Source organism: Chenopodium quinoa, unplaced genomic scaffold, assembly GCF_001683475.1.
Source record: "Chenopodium quinoa cultivar QQ74 unplaced genomic scaffold, ASM168347v1, whole genome shotgun sequence".
NCBI classification, from domain to species: domain Eukaryota; kingdom Viridiplantae; phylum Streptophyta; class Magnoliopsida; order Caryophyllales; family Amaranthaceae; genus Chenopodium; species Chenopodium quinoa.
The window spans coordinates 3,528,641-3,552,863 of NW_018743175.1; the positions used below are offsets into that span (position 1 = coordinate 3,528,641).

Here is a 24,223-nt window from a genome sequence, read left to right on the forward strand (position 1 = left end):
AAGGGGTTAAAAAAAAGTTAGGTCATGCCAAAGTGTCAGACTCATATCGATCTTTCACAATGAAGCTCATGCATGGGGCCACATAACGTGTAGTGGTTGTAATACCCCGTATTTATACGTATTTTAATTTAAAATATTATTTTATGAAACATTTAAATAATTTGAAATGAATTATTTATGGTATTTTATTAATTTAAAAAGAATTATTTTAATTAAAGGTCCATTTTTATTTATTTAATTGTTTTGAAAATATTTTATTTTATTATTTAGAAACTTTGGGGCATATTATTTTATAAAAGGAAATTTAAAGTCAATGGTATTTAAAGAAAGTCAAAGGACTAGTTTGAATAGGAGAATGGATCATTAAGGGTAGAAAGGGAATTTAAGCTTAGGAGGATTTTAGAGAGGGGGTATAAATACCCATCTTATGAGCAAATTAGATTTTGCCCCGGGTGGAGAATACCCAAAGGTAAACTCTCTCTCTCATCTTAATTTCTCTCTCTTTTAATTTTCCCCCTCCCTTTTTAATTTACACACATCACCCCACACACACCACCACCACGGCGGCCGGCTGCCACCACCACAGCCGGCCGCCGCCAGCACAGGGCCGGCAGCAGCAGTAGCGGCGGGGAGGTGGTGCCGGCCACTCTCCCCTCCCCCTTGTTGTGCGTGTGTTTTTTTTTTTTTAAAAAAAAAAAAAACTCTTCTTTTGTTTTAAAATTATTCTAGCCTTGATTCAATTATTATTTTTGGGTTGTGTGATGATTTTTATGATGTTATATTGTAATTATTATGTATATAATTTTCAGATTTAGTTTTCGAATTAAAAAGTCCCAAATTGAAAACCCTAAGTTTCTAAATTACTTTGTGTTGATGGAAATTGATTGTAGGTGATTGAAACTAATAAATTAGATGTTTTTAAACATAATTACAGTAGTTTTACATGTTTTTATAAAGTTGGAATTTTTATATAAAGGTTAGAATTATGTTTCTTGAAAGGATTTTTAATTACCCATCAATTGGGAATAATAGTAAGGATTTTAAAGTAATCTTCAGATTGTTTTAGAGGGTTTATGAGCGTTTAAAGAGTGTATATATTGCTGAAAATTTATATTGAATAGGTATTAATGTCTCTTTGTAATTTTGGGTTGTAGGAGATTTCCAAGTGAGTGATATTGTGTAGTCGTGGTGATTTTGAGATCATATATTCAAGGTACGTTCGCGTACTCGGTAATTATTTAAGTGTATAGAAGCATGCTAGGCTTTGTATAATTAATTGCATGATAGTATCATAATAGGTGTGAATTGGAATTGGTGATTGGATTGATGTTGGTGGTTGATTTGTGATGTATGAATTATTTATCATGGATTAATGATTGGAATTAATTATATTGGCATGTTGATCGAATATAAACTACTCTTTTATTATTGGCATGATTGAGAGCTTATTTAATTAAACTAAATGTTTAATTTGGTTTGGAATATTGAAAGGGAATTTTATTGTAGTTCATATAACTTTTGTTGATGCTTTAAGCATGGGAATTGAGCTATCAAGTGTCTTAGTACACAAGAATAAAATATTGTGCGGTGCTTATGTGCACTTAAGGTGTTCTAAACACCGAGGGATAGAATTTGCGGTGCTTTATGCGCTTAAGGTGTTATTTAACGCCGAGGTAGTACAAAAAGGATTCAACATTAAAATATGTGGTCACTAACTATTCAAGAATTAAATTGGTATGTTTGATTGCTTGAATGATTTATTATGATTGATCGTGTTATGGTTTAAGAGTCGTCCCCAAGTTTAAAAATATGTAAATAACGTAAAGTGAAAGAGATTATGCACCAAAACTCTTGGAACGTATATACCTTGAGTATGGACATATGGGGGAAGTTATGGGGTTTTATATTTAACCATGACTTCTACTGGGAGTACAGGACGCTGTATTTTCCTTTTTATTATTATTATGCGCAGGACGTCCAGTCACTTCATGTGACATTTGCCTACCCAGTTAGCTCCCGGTGTAGTTTACCTCAATTTATTTGGGGCAGAGATTTGGTGGGAAACCCGTTCGATGCGTAATCAAATTAATTAAGCAATTTTATTTATCCATTTCTTTGTTGGTTATGTTGTATGCTTGTAAACAAGTGCAACAAGGTAAGTTGTATGTTGGTAGGATAAAAGCATGTTAGTGTGTACTGTTTACGCTTACGTACTCAACATTGCTGATTGTGTGTTGTGTGTTTGTTTGGCCTTGTCTTTATCTTGGCCATACGACGACCCATTTCTAATGGCGAGTAGTGGGGAAAAAATAAAGAGGAGTTTTTCAGGTGATGAAGCATATTCATGGTAAGCTTGTGTGAAGAGCGAATCATGTTTAATTTTCATAAGAATATGACGTGGTTTGTTGCTTTAATTATTATATATTTTGCTTTTGAGACTAATGCAAAGGTTTTCAAATGTTTTATCTCGGTTTTATTAAGGGCCTACAATGGTTCCAAGTTATAGGTTGACTTTGTTTGACTTTACTTTCATTTGGTTTGACTTTTTAAGTTGACTTGTTTTGAATGGTTTTTAAGAGAGTCTTCTGTTGTGTGTCTTTGATAATTGCCTTAGCCGTTTTCACGGTGGCGGTAATGTCTTAGAATTTTCTATTTCGTATTTCAAAAAAGAGCAAAACAGGTATTTTAATGGAAAGGAATTTCTAGGGTGTTACAATGGTAAATTATGTTGTTCCAACAAGCTCCATTAATAACTTAATTTGTTATTAGTACATAATCTATAACTTTGTAAAAATAAGCAAGATAATATGGTGGCCAACTTGTCATACTTGTGTCGGGTTCATTCCAAATCTATACTATATATTAAAAGACGTTTCTAAACAAGCCTACACATGTCATCACATGGCGCCCTCCTAAATTAATCGAGTCTTTTATTTCACATGCTTAAAAATATGGATTATACAAGATTACCTTAAGTTTAAAAACTAAAGCATTAGCCACTAAGCTACCACCATATTATATGCCATTCTACAAAAATTAAATATAAATAAGAATTTTAATCATGGAATTAATGCAGCAACTCGGGGCATTTCCTGGGCCTAAAAACTTGTTTGATTTGGAAATGATGTATATGCATGGTTCATGGTCAATGGTCCATGTGCATATCTCTGATGCCATGTCAAGTACGTTGCGCGATTTAAAAGCAATATCGATCGAGTAATAATATGGAACATGGATAGTCCCAAATCTATGACTAGTACTTATCTCTAAAGATGTCCCTTCGTTTCCTCTATCCAAAATTCGGACCTACCTCTTGTAAGGGAAACGGGGACCAACAGAAACTACTACTACTACATTACATTCAATCAACTTGAATACTTTTTAGGGTTTCATAATATAACGCAAGTATATATTTATAAATAATATCTATGTCTACATCTTTCACTAGCAAGCCCATTCCTTAATTCACTGCAAAAACCCTCAAGTAGTAAGTAACATTTTGTCATTGTAACATGTGAAATATTATCATCTTACAAATTGAAATGTACAACTTTGATAATTCCATGGAAAATAATGTTGCTCCCACTAACTATGTGCCCTGCTATTTTTATTATTACTACCCTTATTTGAGAAATTATATATTCTAACAATTAGCTACCCAAGAAAAACAAAAAAACAAAAACCCTAAATTTATACCCATAACTTCAAAACACATTACATAGCAAATGTGGAGGTCAAATATGAAGGGAGTAAGTATCATTGTGGAAGAAGAAGAAGGAGAAGACACATGGGAGCTAGCACGCGCGTTCGCCGAGGATACAAGGAGCACCATGGATACAAACTGGCCACCAAGGTCATACACTTGCACTTTTTGTAGGAGAGAATTCAGATCAGCACAAGCTCTAGGTGGTCATATGAATGTCCACCGCCGTGACCGTGCTCGTCTCCACCATCAGTCTACTGTCCAGTCCCAAGCACAAGCCGGCTCCACGGTGAATAATTCTATAAATAGTCCAACTTCTCTCTTTTATCAAGCAGCTAATTGTAGAAGTACTAATAATTTTGAGGTTATGCTGCCTTCTACTAGTAGGTGTACTAATTATATTGGTATGCAAGTTAATGATATTTCACAAGGGGTTATTAAGGTTAATAATCATGAGGAAAGAGCGCCCATTGAAGAACTCGATCTCGAGCTTCGCTTAGGGCATATACCTTTACCAAGACCTTCTGCTTCACATGAGAAATTGTTTGAGAAGAATAGTAATGTGTCTGTTCTTAACTTTAGATGATGATATGATAATGTTGGAATTTTCCAATTTTTTTTTTTTTCCTAATAATGATCAAGATTGAAGAATGGTTTAAGTAGTACATCTATAAGTTTATAAAATCCATTTCTTGTAATTAGTTTGATTAATGTATAATTTTCCTATTGTAAGAAGAGCATTTTTCAGATTATATTTATTTGATGTATATTTTAAGGTTACAGTTCTTACAGATTCAAGGGTTTAATTTGCATAACATGGGCAAAATTGGAGAAAGTTGTGGTAGATATTATTGATATTCATACAGGTTCTGGTCACAATAAGTAGTCTCTAAATCAGTTGAAATCTTAATTATTCACGCTCTCTCTTATTCTTCTCGAAAGATTTCCCATAGAACGGTTACATTCTTTATTCAATATTGATAGTTGCATGGTGCAACTTTTGTCACATCTTCTGAAAAATAGATCAGGGCCCTTGGATTTGAGCTGGGAAATTGGGTTGATTTAAATTAAAATATCTAATTGGATGAAAGATTGTTTGTTGTGTCACATAAGTAATATATATTTCGTACAATACATGATTACACTAGATATATACTGGTTTTTCTTCAACAATAAAACAAGGAGTGTTGTTATTAACCTAAGAAGATTTCATGAGAGTTTTGGTAGATTTAGATGTGCACTCTAGTGCACAGCTTAGTTGTAGCGGATTAGGTCGTTTAATTATCATATATAGCTAGTTTGACTATCAGTTAGGTTAAAGATGTTCGTGTTGGTTGTAATGGATTAGATCGTTTAATCTTTGTATATGGTGTTGTTTCGTAGTGTTATAGATAGGTATGTACAAAATTATCCGAGAATCCGATAATTTGATCCGAATTTTTAGATATCTGATCCGAGTTTTCATTTCAGATCGGATATCCGATTCAAAAAGGCGGTTATCGGATGCGGATTTGGATTTGGATATTGATTTTCAAAATTTCGAATATCTGATATCCGAAATATAAAGGCTAAAATAGTGAAATATATATAAAAATTAAATTGTTCATATAAAACTGACCATGTATTATTAACTTATTATAATATTCTTAATATATTTGACGATAATTTTTATTTCAAAAAGACTACTATTTTGTTAAAATATGTTGTACAACTTAGCGATAAAAAAGCGGTAAAATTAGTGAAATTTAGAAAGTAATCATAATCAATTTTACTTAATATTGGATAATGGATATCCGAAACATCCGATCCGAAAATTTTAGATATCCGAATATCAGATATTCAAAATTTTCAGATCGGATTTGGATATCAGTTATTTTTGATATCCGAGTATTCGGATATCCGATCCAAAATATGATTTCGGATCGAATATCCGAATCGTGAACAGGCCTAGTTATAAACTATTAATTCTATAAGTAGGTTTTTATTCATTCCATGGAACCCCCCATCTAGGGGACCCCATCCCAACTCCTCCCCCCCCCCCCCAATAAAAAATAAATATGGAAAAAACACACTTAATTAATTAGTACATTATGTTTAGTGTCCTAATTAATGTAGATAGGTAACTATCCTATTCAAGGAGTTGTCAATTTGAGAAGGTGACAGTTTTTCATGTTAATTTTAACATGATATGGATGAGGGAATACTAAAGAATACCTTTCTCTATCTTTATGATCCAAATAAAAAGGAGTTGATCCTATGATCAGAAGAAATTGCTGTTTTAGATTGATGTTAGCTTTACTATATGATCGATTTAACATTGTAGGTACTTTATTTCTCCATCTTTTCATAAAATAACTATATTGTGCTCCCTTTATTCGCTAAGAGCTCTTCTTAATTTTCTTTTTTGTGATGAGACAATTACCGTCTAAAAAAAAAAAAAAAACCTTTTAGAGATGAAATACATAGTGTACTCATTACCATACTTGTTAAACCGTCATGAATCATTCAAGGAAGTATATCTCTATACTAGGCAATTTATTTCAATGCCAAATACTTTATAACTTGTATGCAAATGATGAAAACTAGGTAGCACCACAAAAGTAGTAAAAATAAAATTGCATGGGTTTGAGTGACCACAGTGTTGATATTGATAGAGAAGAGAAATATTAGGATGCACTATCCTTTTCTTTCTTTTTGCTTTTTCAGGAAGATAGCATTGCACTGTCAACGTATATATGTCTCTATATTTGTTTTCTGTCATATCTATATTTATATGAATAAGAGTATGAATAAATATATCCGTGGGCATCATTTGGCTTATGAAATCATTGTACATACATATTGAAAATCAATAGACATCTTTATTTTTTTTTTCTTGCAATGCCAGATTTAATTGATTGTATTATTTACATCACTTCCATAAATCTCAGCTCCATGGAAGAAATCAAATTAGATTAATGTTGAATGAAAAAAGAACAAGATAGAATGAACTTATGTTGTTGATTTTGTTTATATAGGTACAATGAATGGTCATGCACACACTAGATCAACTTCGACGGGCGTCACACTATAATATATATAATAATTCTTGTCCCAAAATCAACTTCGACGCGTCACACTATAATAGACATTATCCAACCCCCTCACATGCCTCAACCCATTTCAGACCATGAGTGGCTATGTGCAAACCTAAACCTGACCACACATCACAACACCATAGGTCTCCCTGGGAACCAATCCTTTGCCATTCTGACTTGGAAACTTTGGCTTAAAAGAAATGAGTGAGTCTTTAACAGAAAGTCTAGTCTAGCTCTATCCCTTGTCTGCTCTGCTAAACACTTAGTCAATGAACTCTCTCTCCTTGGTCCTTGCTCTACACCAGCCACAAACATCAATCATCATCAGCCCCCCTAACCACCCATCCTATGACTTTGGCAATCATTACTGATTTTGCAGGGACCTGCTAAAAAAGACCCCAAGGGGAAGGCTGTGCAAGGTGCCCAGAGCTCAGGTCAATGAAGCAAATGTGGTGGCTAGGGAAGCTATGCAGCGTCTAACACCTTCCAGCAACCATGATTGGAGACTGCATGTGTAATTATTCTACCTGCAGAGGCAGGGGTACTGGGGTAGTGATCTATAATAGCAGTAACTTTTCTTTTAGCAGCAAACTTATTAACTTCGCTAATCAGCAAACTACTTTGGGTGCTGTGACACCTCTTTTGGAACCACCTTAGCTTATGGTGGTTAATTAACCTTGTAACTGGGCCTAGGCCTGTTAACTCTGTAGGATTCTGTTTAACTATATAATCTAGTTCACTTTCTCCCCCCCCCCCCAAAAAAAAAAAAATAGAGCCCTAGTAAAAATTTCACCCATGACTTTAAGATCATAATTAATAAAGGTCAAACAAGGATGTAACATCTGATAGATTGGACAACCTGTCCATTCATTAGTTCTTCCACATTATATGTATAATACGATAGATTTATTGTACATTTAAACTTTTAAGACAACTATATGTATTGTGACTGAATAGCTTTTGCTATGTAATATTCCCTCTGTTCCTAATTTTTTGGCCCATTGTCAAAAGTTGGGTCTAACTTTGAAAACATTGACCATGACACTACTATTTCTAAAAAAAAAATTCCCAACGAATGGTTATTCGATACAATATTCGTCATTACCATAGCCTTTAGTAGTGTTTTTCGCTTTTGCTGAGGTTGTCCTCATTAATCGGTACTGAAAACTACATTCAATTATGGTGATTATTGCAGCGATTATAATTGCTACAAATGTAAACTCATTTTCTACAACAAAAAAAAAAAAAAAAAAAAATCCCTACATGTGATCCCTATACAAGGTTTGAATATCAAGCTCTAATATTAAATGTTTATCCAATAAGCCATGATATATTTTATGTTCTCTTAGTCAAACAAAATTTTAAAATCTAATGTAAAAAAGGCTTTTCGTATCGATTTTTGGGCTTTAGTGGCGATCATGTAAACGATACGCTTTTCCATAATTTTATAAACGTGAAGAAAAAAAGTGAATAAATATTATTATATTTTTCGTATCGATTTCATATGGGTTTACTATGTCGATTAGATTCCTCTATTATTTCACAAACACATGTGCATATTGTAGCGAATGTATAATCGCTACGAAAAGACAATTTTCTTGTAGAGTGAATTCTCATTGTTCTACAATAGGTAATATAGTCATGTGAGATTTTGTTTTATTCGTTTCATTATATATTTTATTAATATCAACTTTTTATAATTTTTATGTATTTTGAATTGGAGATATAAACGTTTTAACACATGTCTTGAAGACCGTGAAAAGTCAAATGGGACAAAAAAAATAGGGACAGAGGGAGTATAATAATTTTTTAAATTAGAACTATATCATACTTTGTATTTAGTTTGAGATGTATGGTATGGTGACCGATGATCAATCTATTAATTTAAAGAATGGGAGTTCTTGCGAGGACCACATTAAAAATTTGAGGGTGGCAATGGTCCTATCTTTATGCATGGATATTAATAGTTCCTTCAGTTTTTGCATAGTGTAATAGTTAGTTGAGAATGAAGTAATGAACCCGTCAAAACAAACAAAAAAAAATTAAAATAAAAGAAGTAATGAAGAACTAAGAAGAAGACATTAGTTCAATAGTAATGAATTGAATGAGAAATGAGTGATGACATATTCCTAAAAATGTGGAAATAAATGAAAACTTTGAGAAGAAACATGATATATAGTTGGAATGTAATGGAATCATGAAAGCTCCATCCATTATTCATCTTCAATTCAATTCGTTCCCAATTTGAAGTAATCATTTCGTTCATATAAATGCATGTTTTTTAGGTCAAATGCATGGTTCATTGGTTGCATTGGACACGTGCATGAGCTCTGCTATCCATACTTAATTATGGTATTGGTTGCTTTTCTAATTGCAAGCGGTCGTTCCAAAAAAAAAAACACATACCAAGTACAGTATTAGTTACTCATTTTTTTCAGAATTTTAACTATTATGTGGCACGAGTAGTAATGTCAAAAACCGAACCGAATCGAACTGGTTAAACCGAACCTATTCAAACCGATCCGAATGAGAACCGAACCGATTAAAAACCGATTTTTTTAAACCGAAAACCGACCCGAACCGCATTTTAGTAAACCCGAAGCCGAACCGATCCGAGTAACGTTAAACCGTTTAACAACCGAACTGAAAGGAAACCGAACCGAAAATTAACCGAACCGTTTCTAACCCGAAACCGTTTGAACTGGCATAAAAAACCGTTTACACCGAACTGTTAACAAACTGCAAACCGTTTGCACCGAACCGTTTATAAACCGAACCGCTTATAAACCTAACTGTTTATGAACCGAATCGCTTATAAATCGAACCGTTTATTAACCACTTACAACAACTCATCAAATGATGATTATGACACTATCAACTAAATGATCAAATAAGAAGCAGATAATAATCTGATAGTAAAACAATAATACATTAATGCACTAAACTTTTATAATCTACTTCGTAATAAACTAGTAAGATCAGTATGGCTAAACTTGAAACATAACATGATATGTATTTATAAAATTAATGAGAATTTGCATATAATATGATGCCTCAATATGAAGATATGAAGTCTCACCTTGATATAAAACTTGTTAACCAGCAAAAAGTTAGAAAGTAGTATAAAATTTCAAACCAAAACTGTTTAATTGCCCGAATCCAAACGACTCGATAAAAAACCGATTTTTTGAAATAAAAAACAAACCCGAACCGTAATTTAGTAAACCTGAAATAAAACCGATCCAAATAATGTTAAATTGTAGAAGAACCGAACCACTTATAAACCGAACTAAAATAAAACTGAACCAAAAAAGAACCGGACCGTTTCTAACCCGAAACTGTTTGAACCAGGATAAAAACCATTTACACCGAACCATTAACAAACCGCAACCCGTCTGCAACGAACCGTTTAATACCCGGACCGTTTACAACCCGAACTGAATTTAAACCGGGATAAAAACCGTTTACACCGAACCGTTAACAAGCCGCAACCCGGCTGCACCGAACCGTTTACTACCCGGACCATTTACAACCCGAACCGAATTTAAACCGTTCAAGAATAAACCGAAACCAAATCGAACTGATAATTATTTAAACCGAACTGAAACCGACCCATCAGACATTTGAACCGATTTCAAACCGAGCTGTCAAACCGTTTTGACAGTACTAGGCCCGAGTGATGCTTTGGGTTGCTGGTTTGTATTTCTTTAATTTTATAATTATGTTCGACTGTTTGTATAGTGTGTGATTCAGGTTTTGCCTTAGGTGTCACTTTTTTTTTTACCTCATACTTCCTCCGTTCTTTTTTACTTGACACGTTTTGACTTTTACATTATTCACCACCCCTCCTTTGACCGTCTTTTATGAACAATATGTAAGGAAAAACATATTCATGTGGGATTTTTTAAATTCGTTTCAACAAGAACTAACATAATATATAACTTTTATAATTTTTACTTATGGAGAATTAAAGTTATTGATCGTTAAAGTTTTGACAAATGTGATAAAAGAAACAGGTCAAGTAAAAAAGAATAGAGGAAGTATGTATTTATTTTTTACTCATGTGAAAAATAAATAAATTATATAACCTCTAATTTACTTAATTAATGAAAGGAATATATACTGTTATTATGTGAAATTTAAAACATTAATAAAAGTTGGGTGAGACGGTAAATGGGTGACCTTAATGTGTTGGAGGTTGTATACTTTAAATAGTGCTACGTGGCACCGTTTCTTTGAAAGGTACGCCTTTTAATATACTCCCTCCGTTTCATATTAATCGCAACAGTAGGTGCTGCACATAGTTTTAGGAATTTTATAAGGTAGAGATAATAGGGTGAATTTTTTAATAGTATAAAGTTATAGTCAGTGGAGATATATTTAATTGTTAGTAAGAGTGAGAAAAAAAAAAAGTAGTATAAGTGGGGTTTGGAAGAGAGTGAAATAATAAATATTTATGCAAGTGAGCTTAGTAGGAGAGAGAAATAATAAATAGTAGTGGGTCTTTACTAAATTAGGAAGTGTTGTAATTATTATGAAACGGATGGAAAAAGAAAGTGTTGCGAGTATTACGAAACGGAGGGAAAATAGTATAGATAGATTATAATCTGCCCTGCCCGAAAAGCCTGCTAGATCCAGATATTTTTGCGGGTTTTGAGCAAGCATACTCAGCCTGAATGTTAGCATGTCCCGGCCCAAACAAATGGGCTGATATAAACCTTCGGCCCAGCCCGACCCACGATCACATATAAAAGAGAGTGAAGTGGAAGTAGGCATTGATATGCAGGCCTTGATTTATTTAATGTAGTAAGCCTGGGTTGAACTTTGTGATTTATGTCAAGCCCCTCCAGGCCTCAACCACGGTCACATACTCACATTCAATTTATGATCCAAAATTCCAAATTGCCAAAATTCACTGTCAATCCCACAAAAATGTTCTCTCCAAATCATTCTCAAAAATCAATCTGACCCAAAAATAGAGGAAGGTTTTTTTATTAACCCGAATTTTAATTTTATGTGAATTTAGACAACTTTAAAGTGATTTAAACTTAAACCTAATATGCCTTAATCTTTTACCATTCGCATGTTGTCAATCTTTTTTAGTTGGATTTGACATGATTCTTATTCGATTTATAAGGTTTTATTTTATTGATAATTAATTAAATTAATTCTATATGATGCATTAAACAATAGAAACATATGTACGAAGTACTAGACAAGTTCCTAAAGAAAAAAAAAGTTTAGATTTTTTAACCAATTTGATCAATCCAAACCCAAAACGTGGCAGCATGCTTGATTTATGCAAATTCATCCCTTGACTTCAACCTAAATTGTTAACCGCAACTAAACCAACCCATTTGACAAGTCGACTTATGTCGACTGTGGAGTGCTAGATAAGCACAACTACACAAGTACACATTAATCATTATGGACTGTACAGTCAATGAAACTATAAAAACGATTTACTTGCGTTACAAAAACTCCTTTGCTTACAGATATACCCTCCATTTTGCTTCTAAAAACAAGTTTCCTCTATCGTGCTCTCACAGTCTCTTCTTCAATGGCACCATCGTCAGAATTAGATCAAACACTTGGAGAACTAAACAAAGAATCATTCGTCAATCTCTTAACCAAATTAATCGGAGAATCCAAATACTTACAGAACAACCCACCTGAATTAATCCCAGAAGAAGACAGGGTTGTCAATCACTTGCTTGAGATTCTCTCTCCTCTTTCCACCACCACGGGAGGTGGGCCCCTCATCATCAACCATGCAACTTATTACCCGAAAAGAGGAAACCTTATTGTTGAGTATCCGGGTACTGAGCCCGGTAAAGTTGTCTCCTTTGTGGGTTGTCATATGGATGTTGTCACTGCTAATCCTTCTGATTGGGTACTGATTTTTTTTTCCTTTATTTGATTATTTTGTTGATGAATTTTTATTTTTTTGCAAATGTTTGGAACATTTTGTTTCTGGGGTTTTGATTTTTTGCGAATTAAGGTGTTAATTGATATTTGTCTAATTGATTGTGTTAGATTTATGTGAAGTTTGAGATATATAGATTGATTTTGATTGAAATTTTAATGATTGCTTATGAGATTGTTCTTTGAATCTGTTGCTTCTGTGTAAAGTTTGCTGGTTTTTTTTTTTATTGGTCTGAATCATGGAGTTACTTGATGCTGCTTTTTCTGGTAAAGGATGCTAATTTATTGAATTTGAATTGAGGGTCAAGGGAATTGGTTTGAGGTGCTGAAGTAATGTCAACATTTGAAGATGCAAGCAGGGTTGTTCTTATTTAGTTATTTTGTGTTTGTCCTGTGTGAATATCTGCAGTCTTGGAGTTATGAGTCAATTAAGGAGGTCGATTCAATGATTTACCTTTTCGGGGTAGCATTGATCACAACCCTTGTCCAATTTCAAATGTTCAAAGTATCCCAAATTCCCAATGTATTAATAGCTAGTAGGCAATTTCGACTTTGACTACAATCGAGTGTATCGATTATCTGTAAGCTGTCACTTCATTTATGCTCTGTGGTGACTCAGTTGCCTTTGGATCAGGGGGCTAAATGAAAACAATCTTTTTGGTGCTAGAGTTATAAGGGTAAAAGAGCCACTTTATGCTGTATACATCTGACTAGCCCAGGCAGAAACATCATTAGAGGCATTGCTGTAACCTACGGTTTGTCTTAATGTGTATTGTTCATAGATTTCTACTATAAGGATTATGTTGCTTGAACCCAGGTACTTGTCCAAATGTCATGCTTGGCTATTGTGTGAAAAATTTCCATAATTTTGGTCCACATTGTGTATCAAGTTTTCATATCCATGTTAGGTTGTCAAGGATTCGACATGGCCCACATGAGAATAGTCCAGGTAACATAATCTAAGGCCTAAGGGTGTCTAGTTTCCATTCCAAGGTTTAAAATAATTTATGAAATCCTTACCTTTCTCCCTTTCCACTAACACTGAGTATGTTTGTTTACTTGAGTCACCAAATGCTTATGTGCAACATTTGTGGTATGAATATGTACTTCAAATCTTTCTAGATTCTTGACCTTGCTTTAGGTTTATTGATTATAGTATCTTCTTACTTTCTTGGAAACCCCTTGTTCAGGCTTCATCGCTCAAATTTACTTTGTAATATACGGGTTTGGTCCTTAATTTAAATTATGGATTGATTTGTAGGACTTCGATCCTTTCTCATTGAGCATCGAGGGTGATAAACTTAGGGGTCGAGGGACTACAGACTGTTTGGGACATGTTGCCTTGGTAGCTGAATTGATGAAGAAGCTAGGGGAGGCAAAACCAAAATTAAAGTCTACTGTGGTTGCAGTCTTCATAGCAAATGAGGAGAACTCAGCTATAACAGGCATTGGTGTTGATGCTCTTGGAAAGGATGGATTGCTTGATAAGTTGAAGGGAGGTCCACTGTATGTGTCCCTTGAGCCATTATTTGGAGCATCACATATATGATGTCCCCATGTTTAATGCTTATACTTAACCTATGTAATCCTTTATATTTTTCTTCAGGTTCTGGATAGACACAGCAGATAAACAACCTTGCATTGGTACTGGTGGAGTGATACCGTGAATATTACAGGGTGTTGGAAAACTTTTTCACAGTGGCCTTGCACACAAGGTATTTTTTGTTATAAAATATGCATAATTTTGGTTATTTTCAGAATATTTGATTGGTATGAATTTTCTTTACATAAATGACTAGTTTATATTAATATTATGGGAATGTATGCCTCACTTTGCCTATGTGTGCATCTTCACCTTGCAGTTTATGTTCAGGTTTTAGGACCCCAATTTCCTTGTGTGGCTCAGCTCTCATGTCTTTCAAAACATTGAATCTGACTCTATAGGAAATAGGTCAATAAGGAGTAGAACTAGAGGAGATGAAAAGATTCTGAGTCCACCTTCTTAATAGATTGCCTTTTGACCTGTTATATTCTACAATCTAATTTTTCAATGTTTGCGATACATTTTTTGCTAAAACCTTCTGATTTTCATGCTTGGGTTGATTTAGTTTGCAATTCGTTTTACATTGTCAGATGAAGCGTTGGAGATTCTAATTTGTCTTGAAATTTGATGTTTGTCAAAATTCTGGTTCTTTGGTTTGCATTTATAATGATGTAATTTTTTCCAGTATGGAAGTTGTGTGCTTTGAACTAAACTTGAAGTGGTTTTTATTTTTTATTTTTTAGGGCTAAGAAATTGATTTACTATAAATTTTCTGGTGCAATTTTCTTATCTTACCATTTGAAATTCTCTATTTGGGAGCTTTTCCGTAAATATTGACACTTCGTTCTCTTTGTTAAGTATTTCTGTCTGAATTAGCTGGTTGCTTCATATATAAACACTTTACCTGGAACATCTAAATATTTACTGTATTTCAAGGATGTCATTTTGTTTTGAATTCAATGTTGGAGTTTGTGTAATAGCCAGATGTGTGATTATCATTGCATGGAATTAGTCGTTGGAATGTTCATGGATCAATTTCTGTTTGCAATCCTATTGACACTATTGAGTACTGAAGATGATGAAAATTGAATAACCTTTTATTACACATTTACATACTTATCAATGCTCCCTTGGTATAATATTAATTTAAATTAATGAAGGGAAGTACTAGTACAGAGGGTCATTTCTATACGAGCAGGATGTAAATGTTTTCTAGGTGATGCTGGGAGAGGTACAAAGTTTGGTGTAGCGAAGGTCAGATATGAATGATTCTGGAAGCAAATTGCCAATCTTCATCTAAAATCTTGTGCTATTGAAGCTACTAAGAATAGCTTATTGCCAATCTTCATCTAAAATGTTGTACTATTGAAGTTACTAAGAATAGCTAAACCAACTCCTCTGCATGGATAGGCGAAAAAGATGGGAAGCATTTTGGTACAATATCAAGTAGTTTAGTTGTAGTTTAACAATGTTGCTTGTTATCATGATGCAATCCACTTTTTCGCAACCCTCCCAACCAAACCTGAATAATAGATGCATATTGTATATGCAGGCAGTAAATGCTATGGAAATGACAATGGAAGCACTTAAGGAGATACAGTTACGATTTTACAAAGATTTTCCTCCACACCCCGAAGAGAAACGCTATGGATTTGCTACCCCATCAACCATGAAGCCCACTCAATGGATTTGTAAGTGCTGGTCTTTGAATTCCAGATTTTTGTATGGAAACCGGCTAATAGTCTTCTATAGATGCTTGACTTTCTAGCTGATTATTGATGTTTCAGATCCAGGAGGGGGTATCAACCAGATCCCTGGCGAGTGTACGATTTCTGGTGACGTTAGGTATATCACTGTTTTTCTTAATCGGTGCTGACTTTGGTGGTGTCCCTTTTTCTTTAAGAAACATTGATAAGAGAGATATCTCATTAAGCCTTTTTTTTTTCTTTGCAGGCTAACTCCCTTTTACGAGTAAGCAAAGCATACTCATGCTATTGTATCTTTTAGTTTTATCCTCAAACTAAACTTTCCTGCGTGCTCTACTTGTTTTGCTTCTTCAACACCTATGGGTTCTTGTTGGGTAGATCAGTGATTCAGATGTCTTATACATGTTTGTTCCCTTGCAGTGTTACTGACTGTATGAAAAAGCTTCAAGAATATGTCGATGACATAAATTCTAACATTGAGAAGCTAGATACGAGAGGATCAGTTTCAAAATATGTGCTACCTGATGAAAACATAAGGGGAAGGTTTATACCTCTTCATTTTATCTTATGTAGTCTATTTTTCCTCCTTGTGTTTGTGGTAACTAACATCTGCTGTCTTTACCAGACTTACAATAACTTTTGACGAGGCCAACAATGGTGTGGCTTGTGATCTTGATTCTCGTGGGTTCCATGTCTTATGCAAAGCTACTGAAGAAGTTGTTGGTCATGTTAAACCATACTCCATCACCGGAAGTTTGCCACTGATTCGTGATCTAAAAGTGAGATTATTATATACTTGTAAATTTTTGCTATAATTTTTAGTTATTTATTTCTGTTGTATCATCATTCATTTATATGCCTATTGTGTTTCAGGATGACGGATTTGATGTTCAAACAGCAGGATATGGTAACCTTTCTACTAGGGGTGTACACCGGTCCAAAACCGGACCGGACCTGGACCGGACCTGTTTGGACCGGGGACCTGAATTGGGTAATTATGAGGACCGGGGACCGGACCTGAATTAACAGGTCCGGTTCCGGGCCAGACCTGAAAAATCAGGTCCGGTCCGGGTTTGGACCTGAATGGACCTGTTTTGTGTCTTTTTCGTTTTTTTTTTTTTTTAATACAAAACCTGTTGGACCTGCATATGGACCTGCATATGGACCTGTTTTGTGATTTTTAGACCTGTTGCATAATTTAATAATTACATACAAACCAAAATTATCAATTACAAAACTACATAAAGTCCCGATTCTCAAACACCAAAAATACAAATGAGTCCACCGAAAATACAAATAAGTCCACGAAAACTCATAAAATTACATAAATTCTCTTAAGTCTCAACTCTCAACTCTCAAGTACTAGGAATACATAAATTCTCCAACGAGTTGTTTTCCCTTTGATCGCGTGATTCACACTAATGAGTCCACGAAAACAACTTCATCGTCTACATCGTTAGATTCACCACGTTGCACCTCTAAATAAAATACAATATAGAATATATTAATGATTGATAACAATGAAATAATAAATTTGGTGTAACAAAATTTCAAATACATAAAATTATTACTACCTTTCTCTATTTCCTCTAACTCTTTCAAATTTTCTTCCACATCAACAATTGGCACTTCCTTAGCTCTAAGCCAATCTTGTGTGCAAAGTAACGCTTGAACCATCTTCAATACAAAAATATTACACAAATATGTATAAACAAAGTCATATTAAGATATAAACAAACTTGATTTTATAAAATAAAAAGATAACGATGCATTACCTTAGGAGTTAAAGAACTCCGAAATGGATCTAGAGTACGACCTCCCGTACTAAAAGCAGATTCCGATGCAACGGTCGACAATGGGATGGCTAGTATGTCACGTGCCATGCGATTAAGAATCACATAACGCTGACCATTCTTACCCCACCATGTCAATGCATCTTGTTCTTCCTCCTCCGGCCCTAATTGATCATTTAAGTACCTATCCAACTCACTTATCGCATACCCACTTGTCCCCTTCAATCGTTTTGCTCTTTCTTTTAGTTTCCTCACATAATCGGAACCCACTCCTTTACTATTATCAATATCCATTGACATATTATCTCCACAATCTGGAATATTAGAAGTAGCATACATTTTTCTATATTCCTCAAATAAAGAGTAAGCGAACTCCTTCACATCATTAGCAAGTTTTGTACCCTTTTCCGGTCCATGCATATCCGTTAGTGTCAATTCAACAATGACCATCTTAGAGTGAGGGTCGAGAAGAAGAGCAACATAAATGAACTTATTCATCTTATCCACATCCCCCCAATACTTATCAAACTTTTTTTTCATTGCAATGGCCATGGCTTGAAAATTCAAGTCCTCACTTTGTTCCCAATTATTCAACATATCATACATAGAAGCAATTTCTCCTAAACCTTTATTAGCTGTCACATAATGGGAACCAGAAATTCGTTTAGTTAACAGATAAAACCCCCCTAGAAACAAAACCAACCTCTCCACTTTTTCCCAATCTTCGGGTTCGGGAGGCCTTTCATTGTCATTCAAATCCTCTCCATCAGGAAGAGATAACCCACTAAAAACACGTCGAAACTTCAAAGCCGTTTCCAACATTATGTATGTGGAGTTCCAACGAGTGGGGACATCAAAGGATAAAGAAGATTTTGAATCTATGTTTGCTTTTTGCACAAGATCTTTGAATCTAAGTATTCTTGCAGGGGAATTCTTAACATATTTCACAGCATTTCTAACTCTATCAATGCACACACCATGTTCTCTAATACCATCCCACACAATTAAATTAATGATATGAGCAATGCATCTAACATGGAGATTTTTTCCATCATTTATACATCCTGTTCTTCTAACCATTCTACTCAAGTGTGCACAAGCAACATCATTTGAAGAAGCATTATCAACAGTGACAGTAAAAAGTTTATCATCAATACCCCAATACTCTAAACATGCCTCAACTGCTTTTCCAATAGCCTCTCCTTTATGACTAGAAATTGGACAAAAATTTATGATCTTTTTATTCAATTTCCAGTCATTATCAATGAAATGAGCTGTAAGACACATATAATTAATTCTTTGTATTGAAGTCCAAGTATCAGTGGTCACAGAAATTCTTTGACATGTCTTAAACATTTCTCTCAATTTCTCTTTTTCACTATAATACAACTTTAAACAATCACGAGCAATGGTAACACGAGATGGAATGTGAAATTGTGGACATGCAACTTGCACAAAGTGCCTAAAACCGGATTTTTCCACATGCTTAAATGGTAACTCATCAACAATAATCATGTGAATCAATGCCTCTCTAACATCATTCAAGTTAATAATCCTACTCCCACACTTTAATTCACTACTCTCATGTTCTTGATCAAAATACAATTTAGTTTGCTTTTCTTTGCCCTTTTCTTTTTCTATATTAATAGGATTACCGAGACATGATTCTGCATGGTTTTTAACATTTTTTGAACCATTAAGATTACCATCAGCAGCAAAAGTTTTAGGACAGAACTTACATTCAGCTCGTAGTTTTCCATTCTCGACGTACTCTAAGTAATATTTCCAATACTCAGCTTTCCTCTTACTTTTTCTGTTCCATATATATTCCCGCCCCGCTTTTAGCTTCTTATCAGGAGGCAAAGTAGATTGCAATTCTTCCATATCCTTTTCAGAAAGTGGCTGTGACGTTTGTTCAGAAAAAGAAGCAGACCGTTTGGATTGAGAGCTCTCCATCTACAATATAATTATATACAATATAAGTAATTTTAAAGTAACAATTATATACACATACCATTTTATAAAAAAAAATTTAAGAGCAACTTACATTGCAAGAATAAGAATCCGTGGTTCCTTGACTTCCTTCACTCCCTGCAAGAATAAAAACAAAAATAAGAACCCCTGAACTACACACAGGTTAGCCAACTTATTTAATCTTAATAATCTGAGTCCATACTTTTAGCAGCCTAGCAGGAATAAACACAAATTTTAAAGTATAAGTTAGCTTAAAAAGTGTCCATATATACACATTAGAAATATCAATACACATTAGAAATACTTTCAACTTTCTGAAATTTATGTTAAGAAAAAAAATGAGAGAGGCATTGCCCACACAACACAACACAACCAACACAACCAACTTGAAATGGCTTTCTATAGGACTTGTTTATGAAGTCAACGTTAGATTCTATTTTCAAAGTTGCATTTGGAGTTGATCTAGACAGTATGTGTGGCTCAAATGAAGAAGGGAAGAAATTTGGCCAGGCTTTTGATGATGCTAGTGCTTCAACCATGTTACAATATGTAGACATCTTTTGGCCTATCAAGAAATTTCTCAACATTGGCGCAGAGGCTAAACTTAAGAGAAGTGTCAAAACTGTTGATGATTTTGTTTACAAATTAATCAGTAACAAAGTGGAACTAATGAAAAGTTCACAAAGCAATGTCTCAGTAAGTGAATCATAACTTAGAAGTCTGTAATCATATCGGTTTACTGAGGAGATTAATGCATTCTTTCTGTGTGAATTTGTAGGAAATGCAGATGAAAAAGGATGATATCTTGTCAAGGTTCCTGGAGCAGAGCGACACTGATTTGAAGTATCTGAGAGATATAATCTTGAGCTTTGTAATTGCGGGTAAAGACACAACAGCAGTTACACTTTCATGGTTTGTTTACATGCTTTGTAAACACCAGAATATACAGGAAAAGGTTGCTGAAGAAGTAAGGAAAATTACGAAAATGGAAGGAGTTGGAAAATTTTCAGAACTTGCTGCTAGTTTGACAGAAGAATCACTTGAAAGAATGCAGTATTTACATGCTGCATTGACAGAAACTCTCAGACTCTATCCAGCAGTTCCAATGGTAATTCTAGCTAGTCGCAGTCAGAAAATTTCATTGCTCTCATAATCTCATTGTTTGTTCTCTTCCTTTTTATTTTTCTCTTTTGTGTTACACGTTACTTGCTGAAGTTTATGTCAATTTCAGAGGCACATTCCAACTTATCATATATCAACCAAGCTAATTTCTACCTTTCTCTCAATTTCTAATTTTGAAATCAAAATAATTGCATTTTCTCTAATTTCAAAGTCCAACCAAAAGGAGTCTAAGAAATTCAGGTACTTGACAAAAATAAACAATGCAATCATGATGAAAAACTAATTGTCCTCTGCTACAATCCCATTACCAAAACATAAAAATAAATAAATTCGAAGATAAACCATACTTGTTATCAATTCTAAACATTAAACCCTAAAACCCTAAACTTTAAACTAAAAAAAACCAAAAAAAAAAACATAAATTCGAAAGAAATTCGAAAATAAACCAAAAAAGAAAAAACATAAATTCGAAAACATTGAAGTAAAAAAAAGAAATTCAACATGCAAACATCAAATAATCATTATAAGCAATTGAAACATGAATAAACATATAAATTCTAACACTTAATTCATTATTTCGAATACAAAATACCCAAACATAATTAGATAATTTAGATTTACATTAAAAAAAAAATAACTTACCGGAGAAATGGAAAATCGCGCAGTAGCTGTCTCATGCGGTGGTCGGTGGGCGCCTGGGCTTCGCCTGAGAGAGTGAGGAAGGCAGGAGGTGTCGGCGGTGGGCGTTGCCGCGTTGGGCTGACTCGGCTGAGACTTGCGTGAGCGTGACTGCGTGTCTGCGTGAGGGAGAAGGGGAGAGAGCCTGTTTGTTAGGGTTAGAATGAAATGAAAGTTCAAGCGTCACTCAAGGCCTCAAGCTGTCAAGCAAGCAGCAGCATTATTTTAATTTTTTTTTTTTTTTTTTTTTTTTTTTTAAAAAAAAAAACAATTTTTCCGGGTTTCAGGTCCGGACCTGAAAACCCCGGGTTTAGACCGGGTCCGGACCGGAACCGGGAACCTTGATTTTTAAGGACCGGGACCGGACCTGAATCAACAGGTCCGGGTCAGGTCCGGTCCGGATCAGGTCGGTTCAGGTCCGGTTTCAGGTCCGGTCCAGTTTTTGTACACCCCTACTTTCTACAACGACTTATTTATATATGCACAAAGTTGGTCAAAAAGTCTTGTTCTGGCATGATAGCTTTTTTTGGCTCTTGGCTGCATATAATTGAACCATACATGTTTGTCGTGGTGTCCTTTTTTTTTTTTTTGAGTCATAAACTAGTCAAAAATCATGAGCGAGAAGATTTCTATATACATATATATATATGTGTGTGTGTGTGTGGGGAAAAATTCACGTGAATAATCCAAACTATGTTCATTATTCCAATATTAATCCCAACTAAAGGTTACTCTATAATAATCCAAACTATACGAGACATCTTCTTCTATTGAGCTGTGACCTGATAAAACCGGTTAAACAATTCATTTGGCCACATGTCTCATAATTATTGGCTTCCATAAAAAAAAATTAAAGGATTAATTTGAAAATCAGAATACTCCCCCCTTCTCTCTACTATCCTACTTACCCACTGCAACCACCGTCCACCGCAACTTCTCCACCATCGCCGGGAACCCCAAACTCCTCCCAAACTTACTTCTCTCTGTCACACAAATCACCACCACAAAGCTACCACTTTCAACAGCTAGTAAAAGTACCATGGGTGGTGACGGTGGTTGTTGTTCACTTGTCCATGACAGTGCATCGATTCTTCTTATGTGTATGAGAATGGAGACCAAGGATGATTTGGTAGTTTGTGGTTGATATTGGAATAAAGTAGCATGTATGATATTGTTGTTTTCTGGGAAGAAATGTGCGGTGGTGGTGATGGCTGGTAAGGAAGAGTGGGGTAAGGCTAGTAGTGCAATTATGGGTCAATTATAGTTGGGTGGTTTGGTTATGGTGGCTAGTGATGGCATTAGTAGTTGGGCGAAGATATTGCTTGTGATTGCTAGTGGTGGCAAGGGAGGAGGCTGGCTAAAACCAACGCTCTAGAAGAACAAAGAGATGAAAAGAAGACATTTAAAATAAAAAATACAAAAACAATTAATTAAAAACCTGTTCAATAGGTTAAGGGTTATTGGGATTATTTTGGGAAGGTATCCCCTATAGTTTAGATTATACTATAATAATCTATAGTTGGAATTAATATGGGAAGAGTGGTTATAGTTTGGATTATTGTTGTGAATTTTTCATATATATATATATATATATATATATATATATATATATATATATATATATATATATATATATATATATATATATATATATATATATATATATATATATACACACCATTTAGTAGTAGTGCTACGATTTGTCATTTGGTTGACAAATAAATAGTTAAATACACACCATACACAGGAAGTTTTCTTGGGTATTGGATGACAATGAAGCTGTTTGGTTGACAAAAACACAATAAGTTGCAAGTTGTGGGAAGCTCCACTCTCCTACTTCTCACTCAAAGGAAATTGTTGCTTACCTAGTTCCTTATTAGATTATTAGGTGAGTGGAACTTCCGACGGGATATTCAACTTCCCATGGTCAATCAGACAACTTTTTTGCTGTTCCTTGGAGTCAAAGTTCTAGGATTTTGCAACTCTTGGAGAAGTGTTACTTCCTACGTCCAATCAAACACCTCTAGGTGTTATGGTGACCTAAGAGAAATAATTTCTTCACTCTGTATGTTATAGTGGCTCCTATGATTCTCTCTTGCATTGATGTGCACTAGCTATCGCTATTGTTTTTAACTATCAGAAAATCCATTGTGAATGTGAGTGTCTAATAAGATATCTGTGCCTTGCAGGTCTAATGGCAACTTACCATGCCAAGAATGAATACTGCCTTCTGTCGGACATGTGCCAAGGCTACCGAGTCTTTGCTAGCGTTATTGCACAACTAGAAGACTGACTTCCTGCGAATTATGATTGCTCTGGAATTTAAAGTTCTCATTATTGCACAAGACATGGATATACATATACTGTTATATAACAGTCATAATAATAAGTTCATTTTTAAGGATGGATTGAGATTAACCATTTAACGAGCCATGTGTTTAAGTAATATGGTGATTAGTACAAGTAAATCAAAAATTATTCGGCATAGATAGCCAAGTGGTCCAACTGATCCAGCCAAGCTCGATTTTTGCTTGCTCAGATCCCTGTGGGACAGTTTAGCCACCCCGGTATCAGTCTTAAACGGTTCATCCATTAATATTGACATAATACAATTTTTTTCAACTAAAAGTTTAGGTGCTCCGAATGCACTTTCCAAAAATCGCATGATGCAGAGAGTAAAGTCATTAAGCTTAAGAAGGCAC

The 24,223-nt window shown here is 34.6% G+C and overlaps 2 protein-coding genes and 1 pseudogene across 2 annotated transcripts; all 3 read left to right on the forward strand.

Annotated features, from left to right (window-relative positions):
* Window positions 1-3,377: 3,377 nt before the first annotated feature.
* Window positions 3,378-4,421, forward strand: LOC110732238 (transcriptional regulator SUPERMAN-like). Its single transcript, XM_021912153.1, has one exon. It carries the CDS (start codon window positions 3,726-3,728, stop codon window positions 4,287-4,289), a length of 564 nt encoding a protein of 187 aa, XP_021767845.1. The 5' UTR covers window positions 3,378-3,725; the 3' UTR covers window positions 4,290-4,421.
* A 7,817-nt stretch (window positions 4,422-12,238) lies between these two features.
* LOC110732532 lies at window positions 12,239-23,978 on the forward strand (annotated as a pseudogene).
* Window positions 20,095-21,259, forward strand: LOC110732534 (cytochrome P450 704C1-like). Its single transcript, XM_021912486.1, has 2 exons — window positions 20,095-20,417; window positions 20,500-21,259. The coding sequence occupies exons 1-2, from the start codon at window positions 20,136-20,138 to the stop codon at window positions 20,872-20,874; spliced, it is 657 nt and encodes a 218-aa protein (XP_021768178.1). The 5' UTR covers window positions 20,095-20,135; the 3' UTR covers window positions 20,875-21,259.
* Window positions 23,979-24,223: the final 245 nt, after the last annotated feature.

Coding starts and splice junctions, on each gene's coding strand:
- LOC110732238 (XM_021912153.1), top strand. CDS start 3,726: ATGTGGAGGTCAAATATGAAGGGAGTAAGTATCATTGTGGAAGAAGAA.
- LOC110732534 (XM_021912486.1), top strand. CDS start 20,136: ATGAAGTCAACGTTAGATTCTATTTTCAAAGTTGCATTTGGAGTTGAT. Junction 20,418..20,499: donor GTTCACAAAGCAATGTCTCA/GTAAGTGAATCA, acceptor GTGAATTTGTAG/GAAATGCAGATGAAAAAGGA.